This window comes from Cygnus atratus, chromosome 9 (genome assembly GCF_013377495.2).
Source record: "Cygnus atratus isolate AKBS03 ecotype Queensland, Australia chromosome 9, CAtr_DNAZoo_HiC_assembly, whole genome shotgun sequence".
NCBI lineage: Eukaryota > Metazoa > Chordata > Aves > Anseriformes > Anatidae > Cygnus > Cygnus atratus.
The window spans coordinates 26,332,636-26,358,378 of NC_066370.1; the positions used below are offsets into that span (position 1 = coordinate 26,332,636).

Genomic DNA, 25,743 nt, shown 5'->3' on the forward strand with positions numbered 1-25,743 from the left:
AAATTTTCAAAACTGCAATTTAATTTCAGAAAATGTGTTAAAATATATATTTATACATCAATTTGACACAGTGTTAGTTTACACAAATGATGGTCTCGCTTGAAACTGTATTTATGAAATGTACATTTTTAATTTAAATACTCAGTATACACTGCACTTAATCTGCATGTTGCATTTATTAAATACATTAAAATCTGCAATGTAACAAAACGTTTTCTGCATACGAAATTCAAAACACCATTTTAAATGAACAAAAGATGGCTCACTTCATTTTTTTAAACAACTAGTGCATAGCACACTAGCTCAGCTCCACCAACACCAGCTGTTCTTTCTTTTTTATTTGACATTGTTCACAGACTATTACATATTACAATAAGAGTGCTGGATAAAAACATGAGGTACGAAAGTGGTTCAAAGATTATAGGTCATGCAGATCATGCTAGACAGCAAAGAAAGTTGTGAATGAGAAAACACTAAATAAAAATACATAAAGAATGTGCATTATAAAATAAAAAACTCAATTACACAGCTTTGCTTCTTTGGTTACAAAGTAGGTTGAACAATTTCACAGCTTTTTATTCCCACCCAAAAAAAAATTATACGAAATGTCAAAAAGCAGAGGAATCGTGGCAATTTCTCTCTATTAGAAAGTAGAAACAGAAATGAGCAAAGTTTTCTTCATCAAAATAGCCCATCAATTATTTATTATATCACAATAACTGGTGACTACCTGTACAGATGCACTATGGTCTTCATACTTACACTCTATACAAAATTTACATTCAAGCTGGATCTTTACTACCGTAAATAAATACCAAAGGTAAATTGCCATTAGTGTTAGAAATATGCCAGGATTCTTTTGTTCAATTATTGCCTAAACATTTTTATCTATTAAACGCAATCCCATCTATCATTTTACTGATACATACATTTATTAAAAAATTAAAAAAGTTCTGTGACATTGTTCATGTACATTATGAAAATAGCAGCCCTGTAATAAATAAAACAAATAAATGAAACTAATGTAGGCAAATGTTACTTATATTGAAAGAACAGTGGCTCTTAAGATGAATTGTTACTTCTTACAAGATAGCAAGGCTCAAAGTAATCCATGGGTAATGGAAACCTCGGAGAGCCACCAAAGCTCTTAAAGACCTCACTCTGGCACACCAAGCAAATGCATTCTCTGCATTAACAACTCTGTCTACCACTCCCCTTGTGCACTGATGACATAACGGACACCAACTGCACTTCATAACTTATCTGTGAGGGAAAGCTCTTGGAGAATGATTGTCTAATACTGAAAAGGCCAAACACACAACAGAAGCATGGCTACTTGCTTTCATATAAAGTGGAAAGAACATCAGTGGCACACAAGGACAGACTGCTCTCAGGTTTTTTGTTTTTTTAAACGAGGCAAGAAAGCTTTACGCTGAGGAGACATTCGGCTGCTGTGGAGGTTGTGTTGGCTGTGGAGGCTGTGCTATCACTGCTTGCGCTTGTGAAGTGCTACTAGGATTGGCCTGTTGGGTTGAAAGTTGGGATAACTGATCGTTGTTTGAAAGAGATTTTAACAGTGCATTTTCTCGTTCAAGTAAAGAGTTTCTTTCAACTAATTCTTTTATTTGTTCCTTCAGGACTTCCACTTCTTCTCTTACTGCATACATCAAATGGCTTTTCACTAGATCCTGCAAAGAACAAGCTGACAGTTACTCCAACTGAAAGAACAGTTCCATTCCACCCCAAGCCCAGAATTCACTGCTTTACTATATAAATAATAATTTATAATTAGCCTGAACAAATTAGCCTTCAAGAACAGTTAACCTAGCGCTTTAATTCACTATAAAGTGGCCCATACATCCAAAGCTTTGCTTGCAGCATTCAACAGTAACAGTAGTAAGTTCTAGCACACAGCAACCTAAGTATGTTTCTATTATAACTGACTTCTATCCCACCTCACCCCCCACTGAAGAACAAGGAATATTGACAAAGTTAAAGTAACCTGAGTAGATACAGAACTTTTGAAAGGGTCTTTTTGTTATACTGCATGTATTTATAATCCAACAGAATATTAGGACAACAGTAACCTTCAGGTACTATCCTATCCTTATGGCCTTAGAGGCCGGTGTTAACTGCTTAAATGAAGCTCTCTCCCATGAACAGCTTTGACAGGCAGGATTGCAGTACACGTAAACCATCACCTGCCATCTCGTGAAGCCTTGTCACCTCAGTTATGCTGAAGACAACGCCCTAGAATTATGCAGCTACCCAGAATGAAAACATCAGCTCTGAAGTTTTGACCCCGTGGTAGGAGTCCAGTGTTGAATCCCAAGCACTGAGGTGTACGAAAAATCAAGAAATAAGAAAGCCCCTAAATCAGCACAAGGAAAAAAATCAAACTGAATTTAACTGAAGCTGAACTAACTGTGAAGGATGGCGCAGCAGAACTGACGATGAAGAAACCAGAAACGAACATCACTAAAATAAGAAACCCGTGCTATTTTCAGCACTGCTTTAAATTCAGTCTCAGCTTGTTCACAGAAATTTATATAAAAATTCGTTTAAGAACATTTTTGGGCCAACAATATAAGTGACAAGTATATAAGCAAAGTGTCACTTTTAACTTAAAGTGAAATACCTTGTTTGTGGTCATCCCATAGCTTATATAGAAAATCCTTTCTTCAAACAAATCCTTTTTTCTCAGTCTGACCCAACTGAAGGAAAGTTACTGACTCATAGAAAGACAACACAGCTGGAAACTTATGCTCAATGACAAACTGCTGAACCTATTAGAAATAATAGCTTGGGTTTCTTTACTTACCATTGCCTGTTCTATTTTGTTGTCAATGGCAACAACACTTGCACCAGATGCACTGTAAACAAACAGAAAACTTTGTGAGCATTACCGTATCATTTGGTTGAAACTCTGCACCTATTGGCACCCATAGGATTCCTAGAACATGTTTTCTGAAAGGCTAGAGCTTCAGTGTCAAAGGTTCAATACATAATCATGTATTGTCCCCCCGGCCGTACTGCCTAGTACAGTTAGAGCACCTGAGAGACACTGCTCCTTCAGTCTGTAATTCCTTAGACTACACGTATGACACACAGGAAAGTACATTTGAATAGACAGTAGAATAAATACTTTAATTCCTCGCCTCATTTGTCAGCTTTCTTTCCTGGGGAAAATGGGGATACATGGGATATTCATGAGGTCCTAACCTCTAGTTTAATTTCTGCTAAATTGCTTTTATAAAGCACCGAAGAAAAAAAGTATAGTATCTGTTCTCTGGCTTTACTTGAAGATTACTTCCCATTAGGAAATAATTGGATCTGCATTGTCTTTACTACTTTACAACCAAGCAGCAGTAGTCAATAGGAGTGTAAGACATGTCCAGAGACCTGGAACTCCACAAGAGCATTTACTCAGTTTCAGTGAATTCTCAGTGGATCATGTTTAACGATCTAAAAAATGCACTGCCCTTTGCCTGCTTACAGCTATGAGTCAGTCTTGTTCCAAAAGACATACTAATGCAGAGCAGCCCGACAAAACATCTCAATCATCGGTACAAGAAAGCAGGTATTTACTGTGGGAAACAAGATGTTGAACTACATCTTTAAATACCAGATTACAGCAATTCAGGTCTTTTTAGGCTGGCTGTTTTCAAGTCACAATATAGAAACACAAATCAGGGGGTGTCCCCTGATCTCCTTCAGACTGATTCTCTAGGTGGAGAAGAGGTGTAGCCCACCCCAGGGGATAAGACAGGGTTCAGCAGAGGAACACATCCACAGCAGCCACAGAATAAATTCAAACCACATGCATCTTCTGTCACCCCTTACGCTCCTTGCCTGACCTCCTATACTAGGTCCTGGTGATCCGACTTTACTCCACAGCTCCATGTCTGACACAAGACTGCAGTTCTTGGACTACTTGCCAGGCCTGCTAGTTGTATCTACTGATACGCTCCACCAGAGGAGGAAGTTGCTATCAGTAGTGTGCAGCCACGTTAAAAAACAAGTTAACATGCAGGAAAAATGGAAGGTTTGCAGTCAGGCTTGGAAACTTGCCCCTTTAAGAATACATAACACTCGCTGATACCACACACTAAGAAAATATTTAAGGCTTTTTACAGTGAGTATCAGCAAGGTGGTCATAAATATTAGTTTCGTACATGAAACAAAGCCTCGCTGTTGAAAGAATATGTCACTATTTAGAGAAACCCATTTTACAGAGTCCCACAAAAACAGCCAGTACCTAACACCAATCATTTACAAGTAAAGGGAATTAGCTTCTGAGACTGAGAAAGTAACAGCCTCTATTGGTAAAGTAAACAAAGCCTGTAATCTGTAACTACAATGCTTGAACATGTATTTAACAAGAAATGCGTTCCAGTTGTGCAGGGGCTCAACTTAAATGCCTCTACACAAATGCACGTAGCAGGAGGAAAAAGAGCAGGGGGAAGTGGCACTTTCAGCTCAGTCTCAGGGCTCTGATATCCTAGGCCTTGGTGAAATGCGGTGGGATGGCTTGTGCAGCTGGAGCGCTGAGGTGGATGGCTACAGGCTCCTCCAGAGAGAGGCAGGGAAGGAGAGGCGGTGGGGTAGCCCTCTGCATTAGGAAGGGCCGAGCGTCTCTGGGTAAGAGTCAGGGGAAAGGCCTGTAAGGGAGATACTGTGGTTGGAGTATGTTACAGAGCACCCAACCAGGATGAAGAAGCGGAGAAAATAATCTACAAGCAGCTGTAAGCGTCATGATCGCTAGCACTTGCTCTCAAGGGAGACAACTTCTCAGATGTCTGCTGGAAATACAACACAGCAGAGAAGCAGCAGAACAGGAGACCCCTGGAACGTGTGGAGGGTAACTTCCTGCCACAGGCGGTGAGGGAACCGGCCAGGGAAGGTCACCGCACCAAGGTGAGACTTACAGTAATCTTCGTCAGTTTTCACAGCTACAGTTTTGCTTTTTAACCACCTATCTCTAAAGGCCCTTCTATCATACACAGCAGATGGACAAAAACCTACTTAATCTGAGAAATCCTCATTTAGATGATTTCAAAAATCCTGGTGGCTTAAATATAGTGTTCACATTTTATTTTGAAAAGACCATGGGCAAAACTAGATTTGACTGATAATACTGCTTAGCTATAGCACACAATCACGTATGCAGCTTTTGGACCAAAAGTGTTTTATCCAATACTTACAGCTTGCACCTCATAACTCTTTACATAGGAAAAATATTCTTAACATATATATACACAACTCAAGAACAGCACTATTCTGTTTCAAATGCCTTGTAAACAAAAAAGAAGCCTCTTGGACAACCATGTACATACAAATGAAGAAAACAAGAAGAGAACTGGTAAGTCTAAGTGCACATCTGATTTCTAGTGTATGTTATATTTAATGTAGAGCAATTGCACTTTCCACAATGCAGTGCATTGTTAAAACCTTGGTGTAATTCTGACTTCACTGCTACAAAAATTTCTCCTATGGAGATATGGTATCCCACAAGTATGGAAAGATGTTACTAAGAAGAGGCTTCAGTATCATCAACAAGCTATAATAATGTGAAACAAGTCTTTGGTAGGCCTGTTAGCACAACATATGCCAGTATATAAATTACGGGAAGTATTGGTATTGCATAGTGATCAAACTAGTGTTTTTTTTTTTTTGTAAAGTGTAATTCTATGGTTCATGAAAACTTGCTTACTATAGACTATTCCAAAAAGTTGAATGACACTGTTCAAAAGAAAGTGAATAAAATAAGTGATGTAAAAATTGAGGATCAGTGGATCGGGAGACAGCAAAAAAAGTTAACGCCTTAACGCTGACTTCATTAATGGTTGGAGGAAAATTTAACCTTCAGCACTACCTGACATATGTAGGCATTATAACCCATTTCAATGGTGAATTCAACAAGCACCACTGTGGTCAATCTAGTATTTTCACCATTAGTGACTTTAGATAGACCCATCATCCTTCCAAGAGATTTGTACTCAACTTCAAAATTCGTTTTGAAAGCTAGGTAGAAAGACCAAGAATCTAAGTTTCAAAAGAAAGGCATTTACAACTTAACTCACTCTGTATGCTTAAAAAAAATAACATTCATTTTTACAGATTCCAGTCCTCAGCAGTGCACGTATTTTATATCAAAATTAAATGCATTAGGAACATGAGTTATAAACAGTCCCACTTTGGCACTGTCAAGTACTACACTAGGTAATAGCGCCCCACATTTAAATGAGACTGCAAGTCCTAGTGACAGGATGTTGCAAGCCAATTTTGAAGCTTGTGTGAGAGCAGGAAAGACTACCTGCAGAACAAACAGCAAGAGGTACACTGATGGTAGCAAGTCACGTCCCATAGCTAACACACGGTAACTCTTCCTTTAGCACTAGATCTATCCTGTTTTAGTTGAAATTGGAAAAGATGGCATCATAAACCACAATCTGAGACATCCCTGAAACTAAGTGACCTCCCCTAGCTCCTTCCTTGTTACCACTTTAAATGAAACTTTGAAGTAACCTTTCTGAAAGGATAAGTAAGGTATTTCAAAGCACACCCATATTTGTTCTGTTTGTAAGTGAATTTCAAACTAAAACAATATGCATGTTAACTTGTTCTTTCCCCTCACTGGGGAGTTACCATAGTCAACTATGCCCCTCTTGACGTCTTACCACTAGCCAAACTATTTAGTCCACCCATAGAAGCCTTATCTATTCTTTAAGGAGTTAAGGCGAGTTTAACTGATCTCCTGCAACACTTAAAATTCATGAACGTTTAATGCTTCACATAAAAATGCAATGGAAACTTAATCATATTGCTTGGAATTGAAGTTTACCAACAACAATGGCTGTTTCAGGCAAATCCATATAAAGCTCCTATTCTACCATTACCACACAAAGGAAACCACGTCCCAGAAGAGCAATCATCCAGACTCATATGGATATGCCAAAAAGCCATTATTCCTCTTGTTACCCCTCTGAAGTAATAGTGCCAGTCAAAAAGAAAGGCTGATGAGACTTGTGCCCTGAGCAATGCCTAGGTGAAAACTAAGGAGGGAAAACATTTGCAGGGCTCCTCATTTCACTAACATTTAACAGTTTGAATGTTATCATCACTCTTCCCTGCCAAGGTGTATTAGTGAGAAATACCTGTCTCTATTTTAGTTAAGAATTTTTAGCAATATCTATCTATTGTGATAGCACGTAGCCAGCTTTGCTGGCTTCAAATAGTCCCAGGAGATGGCTGCTCACAGGAGAACAATCCATATTTGTTCAGAACAATACTACAGTTACAGAGGAAGATTTTCTTCCATGTTTGCACTAAGTTCTCCTAACAAATAAATCCCTGAGGTTCATAGACTGTTTCTGAAGGAGCTACAGAACGTAATTAAAAAGCCTACGACCAGGTTTAAGATCATTATGTTCCGCAGTATGTGAACCCCTAAGTTTTGGGATGAGGAAACAGGGATTCTGAGGAACTCAGAAGGACTTTCATTTTTTGCGGCAGAGACTTCTTTCACAAACCTGAGACCACAGAAGCCCCAAACCACTTAACTTGCCATCAGACGACTCAGGCCTGAGCGCAGGCTTCTGCTGGCATTAGAGGCTGCCCCTGCCCACCGGTTCCATCCTGCTGGGGCTTCCCTCTGCGTGCCCACAGCCCAGAGAGGGAGCACGGACCGCGCTTCAGCTCCCCTGCCAGGTTTTCACTGGAAATACTTGCACCAACCCTGATGAAGTTGCTTCAACATTTTTACAAATGCTTGCTTTCACTACGAAGTGTTCAACAAAGATACAAGACTATTTTTCAGAAGCCACTTATATTGCTTTTCTTCTCCTGTATTCCACATTTCCTGTGCCTGTTTTGGACATTATACAGGAATCTAATATTTGTCTCAGTTGTAATCACTAGCAATTTTAGTTGTCTGGGTTTTTTGAATCCACTTCTGCATCTTAAGGATTATTTCAAGTTATAGACAGAAATAAGAGAAACAAATGAATGATAGACCTTAAAGTGCATTTTTGGTTTATGTACCAAACTTGTACTCAAGGCCATGCAGTTTGCTTCAGTTAAATACGTCTTTGAACATAAATACTACCACTGTCCGTAAATACACAGAAATGGCATCATCCAGAGCTTAACACAGAAATACTCATTTGTACAAGAAAAGAAAGATGTGCTTTTGAAACTTGGCCTAAAGCTAGCATTTTAACAAAAAACAGCAGGATGCATTAGCATTACTTTTAAGCATCAGTGTTGTAAAATATACAAATTATTGCCAAGCAAACTTTAAAGGATTCAGTTAAGCTTTTGCAAGTTGAAGAGCCTCTCAAGTCAAACGCAGCCAGTACAGTGATAAAATTGTTACCAATACTTAAAAAAAATAAGATCTATACTCCACAGAGCTTGCTAAGCAGTATTGTGACAGGCCAGAGCATCGCAAAACATTAAGTCACATAATCACTAGGACTTAATGCTGACAATAAAAAAACCCTTCAAAATCATTAAAGTGCAGGAAAGAAACCATTTGCAGCTACTGATGAATTAGTAATGCATCTCTGGTGAGTCATATCTGTAACAAATATGACTTTGTTGCACTTCATTGCAGTTTCTCGCCATGAATTCAATGCTGACTTAGTAAGCTTACTTTGTCCTCATACCATGTCACAGTTCGTGTTTGTTACCCATCTAGTTTAACTTAAGCAGAATGAAAACAAGCCACTAAGCTTCCTTTCCTGGCCTCAAGCCTGAAAGATTTTAACTTTATCAACAACATTTTCACAACCTTTTTTCTGACATAAGACTTAAGAGTCACAATGTCAAAGTTGTGGTTTTTTTTTTTGAAAAGGAAGCTGTAAAATGTTTTATTGAAGGCCAGCTATTAGCTGACCAGCATTAAACTCTTTCAGCTTATACTTTATTATACATGCATAATAAAGGAAGAAGAAAAATAGCATTTCAGACTTTAGTTATAAGTTTCATTACATATATTTCAACTCCATGACTGCTTTCAGACTTCCAGGCAACAGAGGTCCAACATGAAGTTCTGAACACAAGCAACAGTTCTGCGCAAATGAAATGACGAGAAACTTGCATAGAGCAAAGCCATTCATGCATACCTCAGCATGTATGCATTCCATATTTAAGCATTCATACCTATCCCAGAAGGTCTTTGACTCACGTAACTTGTTGAAATGGAACGCTTGGTAGAATACAGTTGACGGATTCCTATGAGATCCAAGAATCAAACAGAGATATTGAAAATGGATATATAATATAAATACTAACTCTTATTCTACCAAAATACTTCAGCTATCCAGACAGGTTAAGTTTTTGTCCACATGTTTAGATTTTGCAGAATCCCTAAAAGTTCAATGGCTGAAAGTCCTTACTGTTTCTATGAGTTTCCATTAAAGACACATTGATTCCATATTTCCTACTAATTTTCACGCTATTTCAAGTTGCTTCTGTAAAGGACTATACAGTAAAAGCTATTAATGAAACATCTCACAGAATGCTGACAGTCTCCTATAGGTAACCTGTATAGCACCCTAGTGCTATACATACCTAAATTCAAGGCATTTCACAAAAAGTCTCTAGAACACTACCCAGTGTATCTGTTCTACCTAACACCCTGCTTTATATTAGAAACACAGGAGTTCTCTAACTGGACCTCCAAGTCAGAGCTAAATAGGCCACGTTCAACCTACTAAAGTTTAAGTTAAAACTGAAAAACAGGTTAAGTTAAAATTGAAATACAGAATCTAAGATATCGCTAACTTTGTAAGCGGTTGCCACAGTTGTCCTCACGCTTCCCCTGACGTACAACAGGCCAACTGCTGTTCAGGGGCCCCTTGCTGACCCGTAAACCTGAGCGCACTAGCTGCTGCCCTGGTTCTCACAAAGCTCCAGCAGACTGGTAACTTTTCTGAACACAGGACACGGTGGCACAAGTTCTGTCACCAATGCCAAACCCTTAAGACAGCCTGACCCTCCTTGTTTGGTGTGTATTTGCCCACAGATAGCAGCTATACCAAGAGGGTAATTTGAAGACCATAATTATCCAAACACTCATCTGAAGACTTACTGCTTATAGGATACTAGAGGAAGCACAAAGTCAAAACTCTCCACTGCTAGTAGCTGTATCGGTGTTACAGCTAAGCTTAGGAACTCATCAGTACTGCTGTTTATCCTGACACTGGTGTAGCTATGCCAGCCCTGGAGAAGAATTTAACAGCTTAGTTGAACAATCTTCAGAAGAGCTAGTATTGGCTCAGCTTCCTTTTGAAGGCAGTTCTAAGATCAGAAGCTTATACCAACATTAGAAGCACAGGTGTCCATCCCTTTTCTAAGTTTGCAGCAAGAACACTTCTTAAAACAACTGTCTTCGAGGTAATTATTTCCATTTAAGCACAACTACTGTATGTATACTTGAAATCATAAGAAAACGTCACAGAAGCAGCACCATAAGACGCTATTAACCTGAAGTAATTTGATTCCCATGACAGCTGTATACAAACAGCCTAGCAAGGTTAGTAGTTAATAACGCACGTCTCAGCAAAGATCAGGAATCACTTGCTTGTGGTGTTTGTCACTCCATCTCCTACCTTCAACTCTCTACCCTCCATGAATTTAGCTTAAAGCCTGCTACAGATGTTGCTTGATCAAACTGACCAAATACCATGCTTTCGTGTTAGAACTTATGTTTTCCTAAGTATTACACACTTGAGTGACAATTAATTCAAGTAATTATAGGGAGAAGCAGTACATAGCAGCACAATAAGTAAAGGACATATGAGTGATACAGGGACATAACATAGAAAGCAACTGGCATCTGCAGATACAACAGCACTCTTTTGCTTAAAGGAAGGATGAGGCCCAACCTCTTCTAATTAAGTTATCTGATGCATATGTAAAAGTCTCTTCCTCATAAATTGACTAAACAAAAAGTCATTTATCTCCCAAGATAAATTTACTTGCATCATACAAAACCCTATTGCTATTGTTAGCTTTGAAAGGTTGTGGCTTACAACCACACAGCGTGTATTTCACACAATCTGTTTTTGCACTGATAGGCTATATGCAATATACTCTCACAATTCTTAAGCAAGTATCTGGAAAATATCTGGAAAAGCATGAGCAAGTTTTCTTGTTAAATTCTCATTTTTACAAAAAAATCTCAGCAGCAGGGTATATTACCTTAGACAACTAACATTTTCTACTCTGTAGCTATATCTCACTCAACAAGATGTCAATGGGGGATGGTGCGCTATCTCAATACAAAAAGCAAATCCAGAGAGGTAACTGATGTCTGACATGCAGGTCTGAGCTGATGTTTGAGTTCCAGACTGCTGAGGCATCTATTTTTAACCACATTAAACTGTAAAGGGTTGGAGAATTACTGAACTCCTTTCAGCTCTCCTTTCAGCTTGCTGAAACAATCAAGAAAACTGCTTACAGCAGCAGTGCAGCCTGCCCTGCAGCGCAACCGCCGGAGCACCAGAAGTCATTCTGACACCGTCCCCACCGCACCTAGCGGCAGCCCGGACCAGGGAAGCTGATTCCCGAGGCTCCCTCCCCAGAAGCAGGCACCACAGTTCAGTCCCAGCTGCTGGCAGACTTGCACAGTGGGGCCCAACAGCCAGCTAGAGAGGGGGTCCCCAGCACTTCACCAGAGGAGTCCCCTCCTCTTCCACAGGAGGTACACCAGGCATTTTTCTCCATCTCTGGTTGAAGAACAGGTGTTCCCAAGGATGGCTTGATTCTAGATCCAGAGACTGTGACAGATGACTAGCATAGCAAGTTTAGACATTCAAACTGCATCTCACTTTGTGCAAGAGTCTGTTTCTCTATGATTAAGTCCTACGGCAGATTTATTTCCTCTAAACACTCACAAACTCCAATATTCTCTACACACTCCAGAATTACCGTTTTTAACAACAGTTTTAGCATGACAGAAACTTGATCTAAATTTAAAGGATGACAATTTTAACAGTTCTCTGCATACCTGAAACATCAAGTTGTCCCTTTAAAAGAGAAGTCTAAACCATATCCGAACTCTCACCTCACATTTGGAAGGATTTAGAAGGGTATCCTCCCCCCACTGCTGTTAATCAGGGCAAGCATGTGCCAAATTGAAACTTTACTCAAGAGAGCTCTGCTTTGCTACAAAGCAGGCCCATGAAAGCTGGCAAATTTTCAGGTACACAGACAGATGCTTTTTCATTTGAATAAGGCTACTGGCTCTGGAAGTACCAGTTACCAACATGACCCACAGAGGCCTTGTTTCCAGCTCCCACCTCCGAAGGAAGACTAGGAGCATCGCTGCTCATTACACAACCAAGCATGTTCCAACTACTGGCCAACAGCAGCAGTTAAAGGCCACAAAAGGAGGAATTCCTGAAGAATACCAAGAATTTTTCAAGGTGTCAAAATAAAAGTTCATACCACTCCACCTCAGACAGTTCTGTCTCAAGATCAGTGATTAACTGAGGACACGGATGATGCAGAAGACTAAAAATGCCGAAGCACCCATCTGTGAAGGTGAAGAACATGAAACTAACAGGTCAAATAACCCATGTTCAATACCTCAGATGAAAATCAAAGCAAAATAGAACCACCTATTATTACCTATACAGCAGCAAACCAGCATGGATTGCCATTTTAGAAGCTTATGTGAAACAAAAATTCTTTACGAAAAAAATTAACAGGCCTCATATAGAAAGAACACAGAAGATCTAATTATTATTAAATTAGTAGTGCTTTTAATGCCACCTTGCATGACATCTTTGTAATTAAGATCATGGCTTATTCAAAGCGGGTCCACAATTGATCAACTACTCTGTACACGTGGCTCTCCAATAGTTCAGTGGAAGAATGGAAGGATGCATCAACCAGAGCTCTCCAGGGGTCTCCTCCGAGTCTGTTATAAGAAACTTTAATCCATGACTTGGACAGTGGAGTACAGACTATCTTTATACCTGCAGATGATCTGCAAGCACTCTGGACAGCAGGAATAGAATTCAGGAAGATCTTGCCCAATTGGAGCAATGGTCTGAAATAAAAAGGATGCAATTCAATAAGGATAAGCATGAAGTATTATGCTCTGGTAGCAATAATCAGCTGCACAACTACAAAACATGGAATCAGTAGTTCAGTGCAATTCCACAGAAGAGAATCTAAGCAGAAGTAAAAATCTTGCAGAAGTATCAAAGTTGTGATACTTCAGTCTTACACAAGCTATGCATATACTAACTGAAGTCTTGTTTCATTTGGCCCCTAACTTAGATTTCTTACAGTTTCAGATGCAAACTGTCCAGAAGGATATAAACCTACCAAGGTTCAGGTAAGACCACTAGATGTTATCTCCATTCCCTCCCTCTCCCCCCATTAATCAGTATCACAAGTAGGAAAATTAAGCATTGAAGAAAGATGGAAAACAGTTCTAGGCTTCATGTACTTAAAAATATCTGCAAAGGAAAAGAAAATCTCATACTTGTTGGGTATAAGCACAACAAAAATACTATGGGTTTTTGGGTTTTAACATGCAGAAAAAGTTTATATTACACATCAGAATTGTTTTCCATGCAAACAGTAAGGAATGGAAAAGAATTCTTACAGTACTGGTGGAATTCCCATCCTTGGTGATTCTAGAAGAGATCAAATAGTCATTGCTCCAAAAGATTTCAGGCCCTTAAAGCCCCAGACAAGCCTATCAGCCCATCTTTCACAATTCTCTGAGAATTCATGAGATCACTAGCAAGAACTTTAAAGTTCTTCCTTTGAATAGAATCAATTTCTACAGGAATCAAATTTAACTATGAAACGGAATAGAAAGAAGTAAAGAAAGACTAGTTTATACTCTGAAACCAAGCTGCCTTTCATTTCAATTGTATAGTTCATTTACTTTTCTGGTGGAAAGTGAAGAATGATCACCCTAAAACAAAACTCTTCTTAGTTGCACAGAAAGCTCATATTGTAGCATGTTAAGATTAGAAAGTATTAGTAAAGCATCCTGTATTCTTGTGTTCCTGTTCTTAGAAGGTCGTTAATTATAGAGTAATGCTCTTGCATCAGAAGGATGGGAAATTCAGCAGCAAGCTTCTCTTTCTTTATCCTCTGCACAGAAGTTTATAGGAACCTGACTATGCATCTGTAAAATAAAACCGTTCTTTAGCCATACTTATCAAAGCACAGAAAAAAAAAATTAAAATTTATACAAGATTATATTGCCTAGAAGGCATTTGAAACAGCAGTTAGTTTTCAGTTACATGCTGTACTGATCACCAAAAGGCTGTTTCACTAGTAGCTTGCTATGTAACTAGTAGCTACAACCTGCAAAGACCGACTACAATTGGTGTTCAGATGTTGGGGTGGTTTCTTTAGGAGTTGAACCATGGGTTTTGTTGTCACTTGACAACAGCTTATCGGGAAACTCCCTGCAAAGTTTATAGTATTTTAAGATTGTGTTTAGCCTAGTAACAAAATTCCTTCTCCACTCCTCTTTTAAAAACTGTTCCACTTCTTATTTATACTACTATAAATCAACTGCGGGATCTCCTGATATTCTACCTACAAAACATAGTAACCAGAGCACAAAGCTTACATGAGAGACTTGGCAAATATTAAACTTGGGGCAGTCAATGTGGAATTAAAGAAAGAGAGAAAAGATTAAAACTATCAAGTCATGTTTAATTATGTAGTTCCATTGACATCCTTCTTTAAAGCCATTATACTTGAAATACATATGCTGAGAAAAACAGCAAGAACTAGACTGTTGCATTCAGTTTTAGACGCATTTTAACTATTGTGACAGGAAAGGCTGACTAAATTAGCAGCCTGCATGATTGTTTTTGGGACAGTGGCTCCAAACCACCATGGACTTTTTGGTTCATAGTCTACTTGTGAATGAAAGTATCATGAAGTGGAAACAAAGCTTTCAGCACAGGTCTGTCCTCCACCAGAAAAATCAAGAGAAACAAATTTAACTGCTAAAAAAAATCACTTAATATAGGACATGCTTAACAGCAGCTTTGCAACATAATTCAAGATGGAGATGAAAGAACAGCCGGATGTACTGTACAGCAGCAATCAGGATACTGTCTGCAGCACCAGCAATGCTCCAGATGCTTTACAAACAAGCTGTGCACTCCCTCTCAACTCTTCCAGAAATGATGAAACTGCAGCTAATGAGCTAAAGCACGTATCACCTGAAATGCAACATCAGTCTGACATTAACAGCTTTCTTTCAACTAAGGTGCATCTCAAAGTCCTGATGTTTGGATTTAAAGTATGAGAAAAGAGTTACAGTTTCCTACCAGAGTTGCCTATTCCTTTCCACAGGAAAGATCAGAGCAGTAGCCCATATCTTCTCCACAAAGAGGATTTTGGAATTTTTTTTTTTGTACTGACTAGAGGTCTCTAAGGAGAAAGTGAATGAGATGACTGTCAAGTGGTCGTAGTAAGCAAGTCTGACAGATCCATTTCACTACCATCTACTTGGTCTGTTGAAATGATGGCATTAGCTTGCCCTTGCTCTGGGGGCCTGGATCTCTGAAACACACTTGTAATATTCTTCAGTCCCGACATTCGCTAGGGAAAAAGAGTAAAAACACTTAAAAGAACCGAAAGTGAGAATACAGCATGGACTGAGCAGGTGAAACTGACATTAATAATGGTCACAGCAGAGGGATACAGCAGATAATCTGAGCATTTAGCACACAGCTCTGAACAAAGCAGTCACTGGTACCTCTACCATGCCCTCCCAAGGAGGATCACCATTCTCCTGAGTTACACAGAAGAGATGCCAACAATTTCTCTACTTGTTACAGCAATGAGTAATTGCAGAAAACACTTTTCTACTTGACTCACCATTACATTTTAAAACATACTCAAAGTCCTTGATAGTCTTGTTCCAAAGTAGATCAGATACCATTTCATAGCATTATGGAACAGACACGCCTGAGGTGATAGTGGTTTGCGAGACAAAAGGTGACCCAGCCTCACTTCCGCACTCAATTAGTATCAAATAGCAAGTTTTTTTTCCCCCGTGTACACTTTGGTTGCTTGGTTGATTTTTCTCATGCCTTTTTTTTTTATGGTGGTGTTTCTTTTGTTTGTGAGGATTTTTTATTTATTTATTTTTTAAAGAATTTGACTATCAACTCTGGAAAATCTTGTCTAAAATACCAGAACCTTTTGAGGCAACATTAAATTCAAACTAATTTCTTAAGTAGTTTAATATTTAATATCTACGAGTCTGTTGTACATTTGCTTTACAGAAGCTAACCAGATGAGATGTCTTAGGTGCAACTATACCGAAGTATTCACTCAGGTCTACCAAGTTTTGCCACCAGTAAATTCAAGGCTTTTTCTGATTAATGTCACTTTGTAGCTTTTGCCTGCCAAGTTTTTGGCAATACAAATATCAGTAAATACAAAATCAGTAGAACACAGGAACATGAAAAGTGAGACTTTTCTCTTGATTTTATTACAATCTTTGAAAGCATGAATGATGGTTTCTATGAAGGAAGAGTTACAGCTCAATTATATTGGCAAAAATTAATGAGGACAGTGAGACAGCATGCTTCCTGTACACACAGCTGTGAATTGATAAAAGGGAGGCACCTCATCATAAGAGGTAACTAAATAACAGTGGTCTGTAACTGCACTAGGTTAACAATCATTCTTGGAGGGAACTTTGTCTAAGAGTTCAAGTAGTGCTCATCTTTTACATTTACATTTAAGAAAAATACTCTGAAACTCAACTATTCCTTTCATATTAATTCAGTTCTCAATATAAGAGAATTACCTTGATTTCTACTCTCAGCTTGGCTGGTGAAGAAGAAAGCATTTATTAATACATACGAACTTATTACTACAGAGGATTAGGCTCCTACTGCTTGCTCTGCCCACAAACTAGATTTCATCAAACCTATTGGTGAAAGGAAAAACAGTTTGATTATTGATGAAAGAGGCATTGCAGAGTGAACAGTTTGCTTGAGAATATTAATTTTCATAGAAAACAGCCCAAAATTGAAATCCCCCCCAACTATGTTGCACATGAAGTTACAGTACAGCAGTTTAAGATATTTTAGCTACCAATAAATACTAGTAGTTCCTGTTCTTTGACAACAATATTTATTTCAAGATCTGTGAGAAAGAAAAAAAAAGTAAAGGAAAACAGATTTTCAAGGAGACTTAGCACAATCCTACCTGTCCTTATTTATGTGACATGGCTCAAGAAAGCATCTCTTAGCGAACAGGTTTAAGTACTTAGCTTTTTAAGCAGATATTAGAATCTAGACTATGTATGGCACAGTTTGCAAGTTTACTTCTTTGCCTTTCTACACCATTTACAAGTTGTTTACAGCCTGTTTCATGCAAGCACACGCTCAGCCGAAGTTATAACTAACACACACGCAGCACAAGAGCTACCACTTGGCTTCAAGATGTTATTTTAAAGAGGCACTGTAAGGTTGGTCAAGCTGTTGAAGGACCTTGCAACCTCCAAACCAGCACTAGGGGCACAGGCCCTGGGCACAAACCTCAGCCGGGGAGGCTCCCTGTGGCCCCCAGGCAATGCTTCTGTGCCAGGCGGGTGCCACAGGGTGCTGGGGTCTCCTTGGGGACCTTCAGAAGCTGCCAGGACGTGGCCCTGGGCAGCCCTGCTGGGTAGGGCTGGGGCAGAAGGACCTGGAGGTACCTCCAAACCCAGCCTGTCCCTTTCTGTAGCTGTCTTCTGCTATTGACACAGATCTCTTTCAGTTTGTAAACTCCAATGAGCACCACACCAACAGGTCAGCTGTCATTGTGCTAGACAGCTGACAGCGCTCTGTTATACTGATTAGTATTTCCACCTTCTCACTGCACTGGGAAAATAATTCAATCAAGCTGTCATGATACAAATATTATTCCTAGCTTCAAAGGGTGAACATGCATACAAAAAACCTCCTGGAATAATTTTTTTTCAGGCAAAATAAAAAGAGAAGCATCTAGCTGTCCTTCATGTGGCAGAATAGGCAACTCACCTGCCTTACGTGAGTAAAAAATAGATCATCCTGTAATGCAAAGAATTTACTAGAACTTAATCATGTTTGAATTTATAATTTAATTTTAAAAATAAAGGGATTTTCAAGAAGAATAACGAAGACACTACACTTCAAGCAACCTTTTATGCCTGGAGAACCTTCTCAGAACATACTAGCTTTAGTACTATAAATAATTTTATCTTTACAGTTTGTCAAATACATGAATAAAAGTAAACACCTGTGCTGACAATCTAGATTTATCTACCAGAACTAAAATACTCATACTTTGGCAGTAAAATTTTCACAGAATCTTAAAGAATCTTTGCTAACACACAAAATGCATAAACAAAATTGGTATTTTTCATGAGCAGCAGGAGCTATTAATCATCAGCTTTATAACTGAAAAAATATATAACCTCAAAATGCAACAGGCTGATACTCAATATCCAGTACAGTCACAGGGAACAATTCCTTTTCCCTTCATGGTCCCTTTAGGCTGTAAGGGATTATCAGGAACTCGGGAGGACGCACAGTCTGAGAGCAATTTCAGTTCCGGTAGTTTGGCAGTAGCTCAGTAGTCCTGCCTAGCTCAACAAACCTAAAGACTTGAATATTCAGCTTTTAATGAGAGCTTTCAAAAAGCTCCCGTGAAACATATGCTGTTATTTCTATCATACAAAACGGCATTGAGAAAGAGGCTGACTATGGAAAACTTGCACTCTGCTGTAGTGAGTAGAAAAAAACAAACCTACAGCAGCTGAGCAAAATACTTGGGAGTATAAGGTACAGAGAACCATTTATTTCAGAGCTGGTATACTGCAGTCTTCAAAAGAAGCTGAATTGTTTAAATTTGTGAACTTCTTTAAAGTATTTTCCCCCTTTCTTCCTTTTAATAACCACCTCATCTGAAACAGTTATATCTCATTAGGTTTAAGACTGTATGGATTTGCCCTTAACAAAGGCATTTAAAAGTGTAAGCTGGAAAACAGCACTGTCAAACAAGCAATCACAATTTTCTGTTTAAACGCCTTTCAACACTCAAGAATATAGAACACATTAAGTTTTCCATAATCTAGAAAACATTGTGTTAGAGTTACCTTACGGAATTTTTGCTATAGAAAGTACAAGACATGAATGCAACCAATTGCAGCTTTATTTGCGTTAACTATCATTTGATATCACCAACTGTACCGTTCACCTCGGAGGTCCCATCTCAACTGTGTTCCAAGTGCTGTAGTTCTGGCCACCGACCCACAGACACTCACTTTGAGAGCACGCCTGCATTTCATTCTCACCTGACTCTGCAAACCCTCTTACACAGAACCCTTTAGGGGAGATGAAAACATTCAGATCCGTAGCTGCAGTGGAGTTCAGAGTTTTAATAAGTTTACAAACACAGTGAAGAAAGGGACAGAATTCAATAATAATGCAGTTCAAGTACTGCTTACTGGTACGCGTTCGCAGAACACTCATTCTTCAGGAGTACAACAAAATGTGCATCGAGGGCAACACATAAAAAACTGATACCAAAGTTACATCCATGCCTATGCCGTTTCTTTCTTCCTTACGTTATGAATACAGTCTCACGAGCTCAGTTTCAACAATTATACTTTGTCAGCAACAATTAGTACACTACACAAAAAAGTGATTTAACTGAGCAGAGAGACCTATGCTGTGAAGAGGTCTGTATAGCCAGGTTTTCAACAGTTTAGCTGCTGTAGCTGACAGTCCACAATTGCAGCCATTCATTAGCATTCCTGGAATACAGCCGGCACAGTTCAAGCTGGTCAGCTATCTCTGGAAAGTGATCTATACTCTGCTCCTTTTCCAACACGCCTAGTAATATTTTGCCCCCAAAGCCTGCCAAACATGCAGGAGGTTTGAACAAGCCTTCTCAGTAACATTCTTTTAACAGAGGCAACATATTTCTTTTCCCCCAAGAGCCAAAATAAAATATTAAACCAGCTAGAACATTATGCCTGTCAGCTACAAATTTGGGTATACATGGACATAAAGGTGAATGAGGAACTGACATACACTGATCCTGAAACATACCGCTGTTAAAGACCAGCACGTAAAGACCAGTCGACATGAACACGAGATCCAGTTCTAACTGTTTTCATAGCATTTGGCAGACATTAAACTCAAAGTGGATTGCAATGTCCACATCTAGCTCAGTAAGAGTAGCATTTCCTCAATCCTTGCATACTGCTGCAGTTTATTCTACTTATAGACACACAGAGAGGAAAAAAATGTTATGCAGTAGATCTTTCATTAACTTGTACAGAATATATTTCTCTTTTTAAGATCTCAGCAATTTAGATATCTAAACTAAGTAACAGAGCTTTGCTTTTTAAAGGAAGGCTGTGACGTGTCAAAGGCTTTTTTATTCTGGACCCTCTCCCCCCCGGTAAGATTTCATGGTTACTCAATTCATCATTATTCAGCAGGTCAACACAAGGAACTGCAGTTTCATTTATATTATCATAAAAGTGTAATGGACTATCAAGGCAGGAAATTGAAGGTTTTTAGGCAACACATCTTGCAAAAAAATCAGTTCTACATCTACAGATAAATAGTTCTATATATGTATCATCTCCTCACACCTCAATGTGTGTATGCATCACTTCCTCCACCCCAATTTTAGACATAGGACAATTTAAAACAGTAGACCATAAGAGAGGAATAATACAAAGAACTTTTTTTCAAACAACATTGGAGCTGATCAGCATTTTATATAGGCCTCTGTCTCTTACTATAGCTCTTGGTCTGTTTTGAAAGGGGTCTCTTCCTAAACTATTTTACCAAATAGTTCCTCTTCATATTCGAAGTGGTGAATGACTTACTAGATGAACTCACGATATTGAGAGCTATACAGTATTCCTTGATGAATCATTATTTTAGAAGAGTACTGTAAGAATAATCTATAGAAGTTTGTGAAGTTTCAAGCCTGTAAAAATGCTTAAATATAGTCAAAGGTGTCAGAAGAAATGCAGACACCTGCCTACAACCTTAATGTCACACATTAAGGTTGAAAAGAAAAATGCCTTCCACAGAATTTCTAGCTCTTGCAATCACAAAGTAAATTCTCTACACAAAACCAAGCGTTAAGTTCCTGAACCAGCAGGCAGCCTGAAGCAGTGACTCACGATGTGCAAGCTCCCTTTGCGCCCTATTAGTTTTATCGCAGTGTCAACCCTCAGCCTATTAATGACACTTGAAGGTCTTCATTAACTATTTCACCACTGGTTTCAGACCAGTGAGCAGCTGGGAATAAGCCCAGGGGAGTAATGGTGTAATTTAAATGGCTGGAAAGAGGAAAAAAGCAGGAGGAGGAGGAAAACAGCAAACAAGCAGTTATTTTATAACAAAGCCTTCTCAGCGACTACAGCAAATATAAATTAAGTGGTAAAACAGCATTTAACAAGCTGTTAGGATTTTCTCCTTTGTCTGGAAACAGTGGAAGTAAAAACTTAGATCTCCATCTCCTACTCTGTGCGATGCGTAGGCCTGTTTAGAGTAAGCTTTCATTACTTACCAGCATTGCTACTAAATAAAGCTATTCCAAGCTGGCAGACACACACCCCAGAGCTCCTGCTCAGTGCACCACTCCAGCAAATGACTAGGTTTTATCACCCAGCGCAGAAGCAGACAACTGAGAAGTACGCATTTCTTTCAAGATAACCACAAGTTAGTTTCCCTACTGCACGTCATAAGGCAGCACGTACAAAGAACGCGCTGCACTCCGATCCGTTCCTGTTTCTCACTCGCAGCTCTTGTGGCCACATTTCTGAGAAAGCTTCAGAAGCTAACAATGTATGAAGCAGTGCTGCAAGGTGGCTCAACCTCAAATAAAACAATACAAAAATAACTTTTAAAAATCACTGTTCAGGGCATGGCTACCAAGACCTGTCTCACCAGTACCCAACACAAAGTTTGCAGGTTACAGCTCTAAGTCACACGAGTCTTCCCCTCACCATTAGGTAAGGGATTCACTTGTCACAGTCACGCCTGTTACTACACTTTATATAAACACTAAGTATTACAAGCTATGCAAAATGAAAGTCATTAACATGATTAAAAACATGCTTTTTTTCTGATAATATACTGAGCCATTGAAAATACCTGGCTGAAATCAAACCTTATTGGCACTATGAAGACTTTGCCAGGAACCCTCCTAAGGTAGGCACGACCACCAGAAAAATTTAACTGTATAACTAAGTCTTTTATGGCTTTAATTAGAACTCAACTGCCTTCAAGCCAGCTCTTGCTTGCATAAAGGTATCAGTAAGGTTACCACCTCAAACGAAGCTAGGCAAAGCTCCAGAGAGCACAAGGCCGTTGTTACTGCACAACTAACTCTTAAAACACTAATTTGTCTCTGGGGTACCTTCTCCATCCAAGACACCCTGACCCCACACACGCAGCAGCTTTACTAAAAAGCACTCGAAGCAACGCTGAGAGCATTATCATACAGTCTGGTGTTCTTCCACGGGAAGGGAAGGCCTAAAGGATAATTTAGGCACATCAGACCTTTTCATAAAGGTGTTATTCCTATTTTTAAAGATACAAACAGTATAACCCACGTGTTTTATTCCCCCAAAATGCGGTAATCCCAACAATAAATGTTAATGACATTAACTCAATGCTCAAACTCTGCTTTCCTTGGAAGTCTTCTCTCAAAGGAGCAGTCAGCAAGAACAGCTTTAGTCATCATGCTACCCTCCAGAACAGTCTGACAAGTCTACAAGAATCAAAGAAATTTATGGTCCCTCTCTCAGGCCCTTCAGCAAGCCTTCTCATATTACACGCCACACTACATTATTGAAATCAACAGTTCCTAATTATTTTTCGATTACAACCTCAAAATACATTTTCTTACTTTCCACTGTGTCTGCATCTTCACTCAAGTAAGCAGAGTAAGTGGTATCCTTCTCATTCAAAGAGCTGTTATCTGTAGAGCTTCCACTATGTCAGCACATTACATTCACGTCCAGATGCAAGTACTTGCCTTACTGACTGGTAATGTAAAATGCAGGATAATTAAAAAAATGGAATCCGTGCTAGAAACCTGTAAGTTTTCCGAGATACCTCAACTGGCTGGCCCTAAGATAGCAGGGCACAGTGCAGTATAGCAGTGGAGTGTTATTCTAACCTGGCTGTCATTTGGCTATTTTATCCTAAGTTCAGGGAAAAGGAAAGGAGTGAACTGAGCAATAATTCTTCACACACTGAGCAATTATGTGTAGGAGGGCAGACAGTTTTCAGTCACTTTGATTCAGAAAATGAATTATTTGTGCATTAAGCAGCTTTCTTGCTGTTTTTTGCCCTGCTTTGAGAGAAAAGTAATCACGATCACAGCCTGAGAAAAACTACAGTTTACTACTTGCCTAAACACCCTGCTAAGTTTTGTACAGTTCAAAAAAAGTAAAGTTTCAGTTAAGACTTTTTGAAAAATATGAACTGATAGAAAACTTGACAGTAAGTTGAAGGATTTTTACCCCCTTACTAAAAGGTATTTTTATGGTGTTAAAAAATAACTCATACCTGTCTTCATCACCATCAACGGGAATAGATATGCCAAACACAGAGCTAGCAAGACTGTTCATAGGAGTACTCGCAGGTAACTGAAGAGGGTTTGCTAGAGCATCTGGAATGGGAGGCTTCACAAGAGGTTTTTCAGCTGTAAGAGAAAGTGGTGGCTGAGGTAGGGGTTCCGATTTTCTTCTAGTATCATCGATCTGGCCTACTATGGATTGAGCTTGAGTCTGAAACTGTCCAAGGTTTGACTGTGGCAGATTCGTCGGTACGTTAGGGGCGCCTTGTATTAAGGAGTGTCCGACATGCTGCTGCTGGACAACACCGGTACTTCTACTGACAGAAGTGTGGCTAGTCAGTTGCGACTGGACCAGCGTAACAGGGACATTTGGCATAGTAACAGAAGTGGTAGACACACTAGGCACGCTTGTACCGGGCACAACTGCAGGCACGTTCTGAACTCCAGAAACCATGGCATGGGGAGCACCAGGCATTCCAGACACTTGACTGCTTCCACCCATTTGATGCTGAGTCACAGATTTCTGTTGCACAACCCCCGCGTGTCCAATCCCTTGCTGCACCACACCTCCTGGTTGCGGAACGGCAGTCTGACCAGCTTGTGTCTGGCCGCTCTGCATTACTCCCGATCCCTGTCCGACCGCTTCACCCGGCTGTGCTGACACCCCCATCACAGGTGCTCCCACAGGTGAGGGATTTTGGCCAGTCACCTGGCCCACAGGGAGGCTGGAAGCCACAGTACTTGGAACAGAGCCTGCAGTAGCTTGTTGAATAGCTCCTTGAGACTGCATAATTGTCACGTGTTGCATGTATTCTGACTGACCAGAAGGTTGCGTCGGCAATAGATGTACGGGTGGTGGAATCTGGGACTGAGAATAAGCAAATTGTTGAGGCTGAGTCACTGGTATGCTTGCTTGCTGCACCTGCTGCTGTGCCACAGGCATGCTGGGCTGGCCTATTGTTACACTTGGAGGTGCCATGCCTTTCCCATTGGGTCCAGCCTGTGCAACACTCTGCGTATTCACCTGTGGCTGCGATTGCTGTGGCACCATCATTTGCTGATTTGCTACTGAAGCCCCAGAAAACATAGGCTGAGCGGTACTTTGAGGCATGGCCCCACCTATGGGTTGCTGCGGCTGCTGTTGTTGCCCAATGACAAAACTAGGTTGCTGTAGGCTCATCTTCTCTGTCTGGAGCAGCTGTGACACAGCAGTAAGGGAACTGTCAGCTATGGAATCAGGGCCATGTGCCGATGCTGGCACAGCAGAGACCACGACGGAACCTCCTGTGGCACCAAGACCGCTGTCCCTCTCTTGAGCGGCCTGCTCGAAGGTGCTGCTGTGCCTAATGCAATCTCCAGTCCTGCCCAGGACACCACCACCATCTGAGTCCCGGTCATAATACTCCATACACGTCCATCGTCCTCGCCTGTAGGGCTCGCCTGTGCCATGGTCCAGCTTGATCACCCTGAAGCGTGAGCTGCACGCAGCAGCCACTGTCTGAGACATCGTCCCAGGGGTGGCGGATGCAGAAGGCCCTGTGGAGGGCAAGGCAGTTTGAGCACCGCTGCCTCCTGCCACGGCAGCGCCAGGGGCAGCACCTGGCAGGGGCACGGCAGAGCTCTTGGGCACAGCCCCCCCACTGGGGGCCACGGCTGGCGGAGCGGCAGCTCCCCCGCCAGCAGCCGCAGCCAGCTGCCCATCCAGGAGGAGGTTGGGAGAGACGCTGCCGGGAGTTTCGGCCTCGCCCACGTTGTTGAGAGTCTCTTCGGAGGAGCTCCGCTCGCAGACGTCCTCAGGGCCGTAGTCGGTAGCTCGGGAAACGTCGAAGATTTCAGAAGACACGTCCTCGGTGCGGGACTCGTCGGGGTCATCCAGACTCTCCGTGTCCTCGGTGATGCTGCTGGCCACCTGCGCCGTGGTCACGCTGGTGATCTGGAAGCAGCTCTTCTTCTTGGCCGGCATCTTGGACATGTTTCCGCCGCGGGGAGGGGCTCCGGCAGCCGGGGCGCGGCGAGCGCGGCGCCGGCCGGGGGCGGCGCGGGCTGTCACGGCGTGCCGGCCGGGCCCCCGGCGCTGCCGCACATCCTCCGGCGCCTTCCTGCCCTGCGGCGGGCGGCCGGGCCCGGCCGCGGCGCTCCCGCTCGGGG

General features: G+C 40.7%; 1 protein-coding gene across 4 annotated transcripts; it reads right to left on the bottom strand.

The window, feature by feature from the left end:
• Positions 1-312: 312 nt before the first annotated feature.
• Positions 313-25,659, bottom strand: TSC22D2 (TSC22 domain family member 2). 4 transcript variants are annotated; one of them, XM_035566437.2, is made up of 5 exons: positions 23,586-25,659; positions 12,990-13,063; positions 9,166-9,237; positions 2,822-2,873; positions 1,591-1,688 (listed from the first exon to the last, which is right to left on the bottom strand). In XM_035566437.2, exons 1-4 carry the CDS (start codon positions 25,565-25,567, stop codon positions 2,833-2,835), a joined length of 2,169 nt encoding a protein of 722 aa, XP_035422330.1. In that variant the 5' UTR covers positions 25,568-25,659; the 3' UTR covers positions 1,591-1,688; positions 2,822-2,832. The 4 variants fall into 4 exon arrangements, with proteins under 4 accessions (XP_035422328.1, XP_035422329.1, XP_035422330.1 ...); XM_035566435.2 differs by lacking the exon at positions 12,990-13,063 and having other exon boundaries at positions 313-1,688; positions 23,586-25,658; XM_035566438.2 differs by lacking the exon at positions 9,166-9,237 and having other exon boundaries at positions 23,586-25,658.
• Between the last annotated feature and the right edge of the window lie 84 nt (positions 25,660-25,743).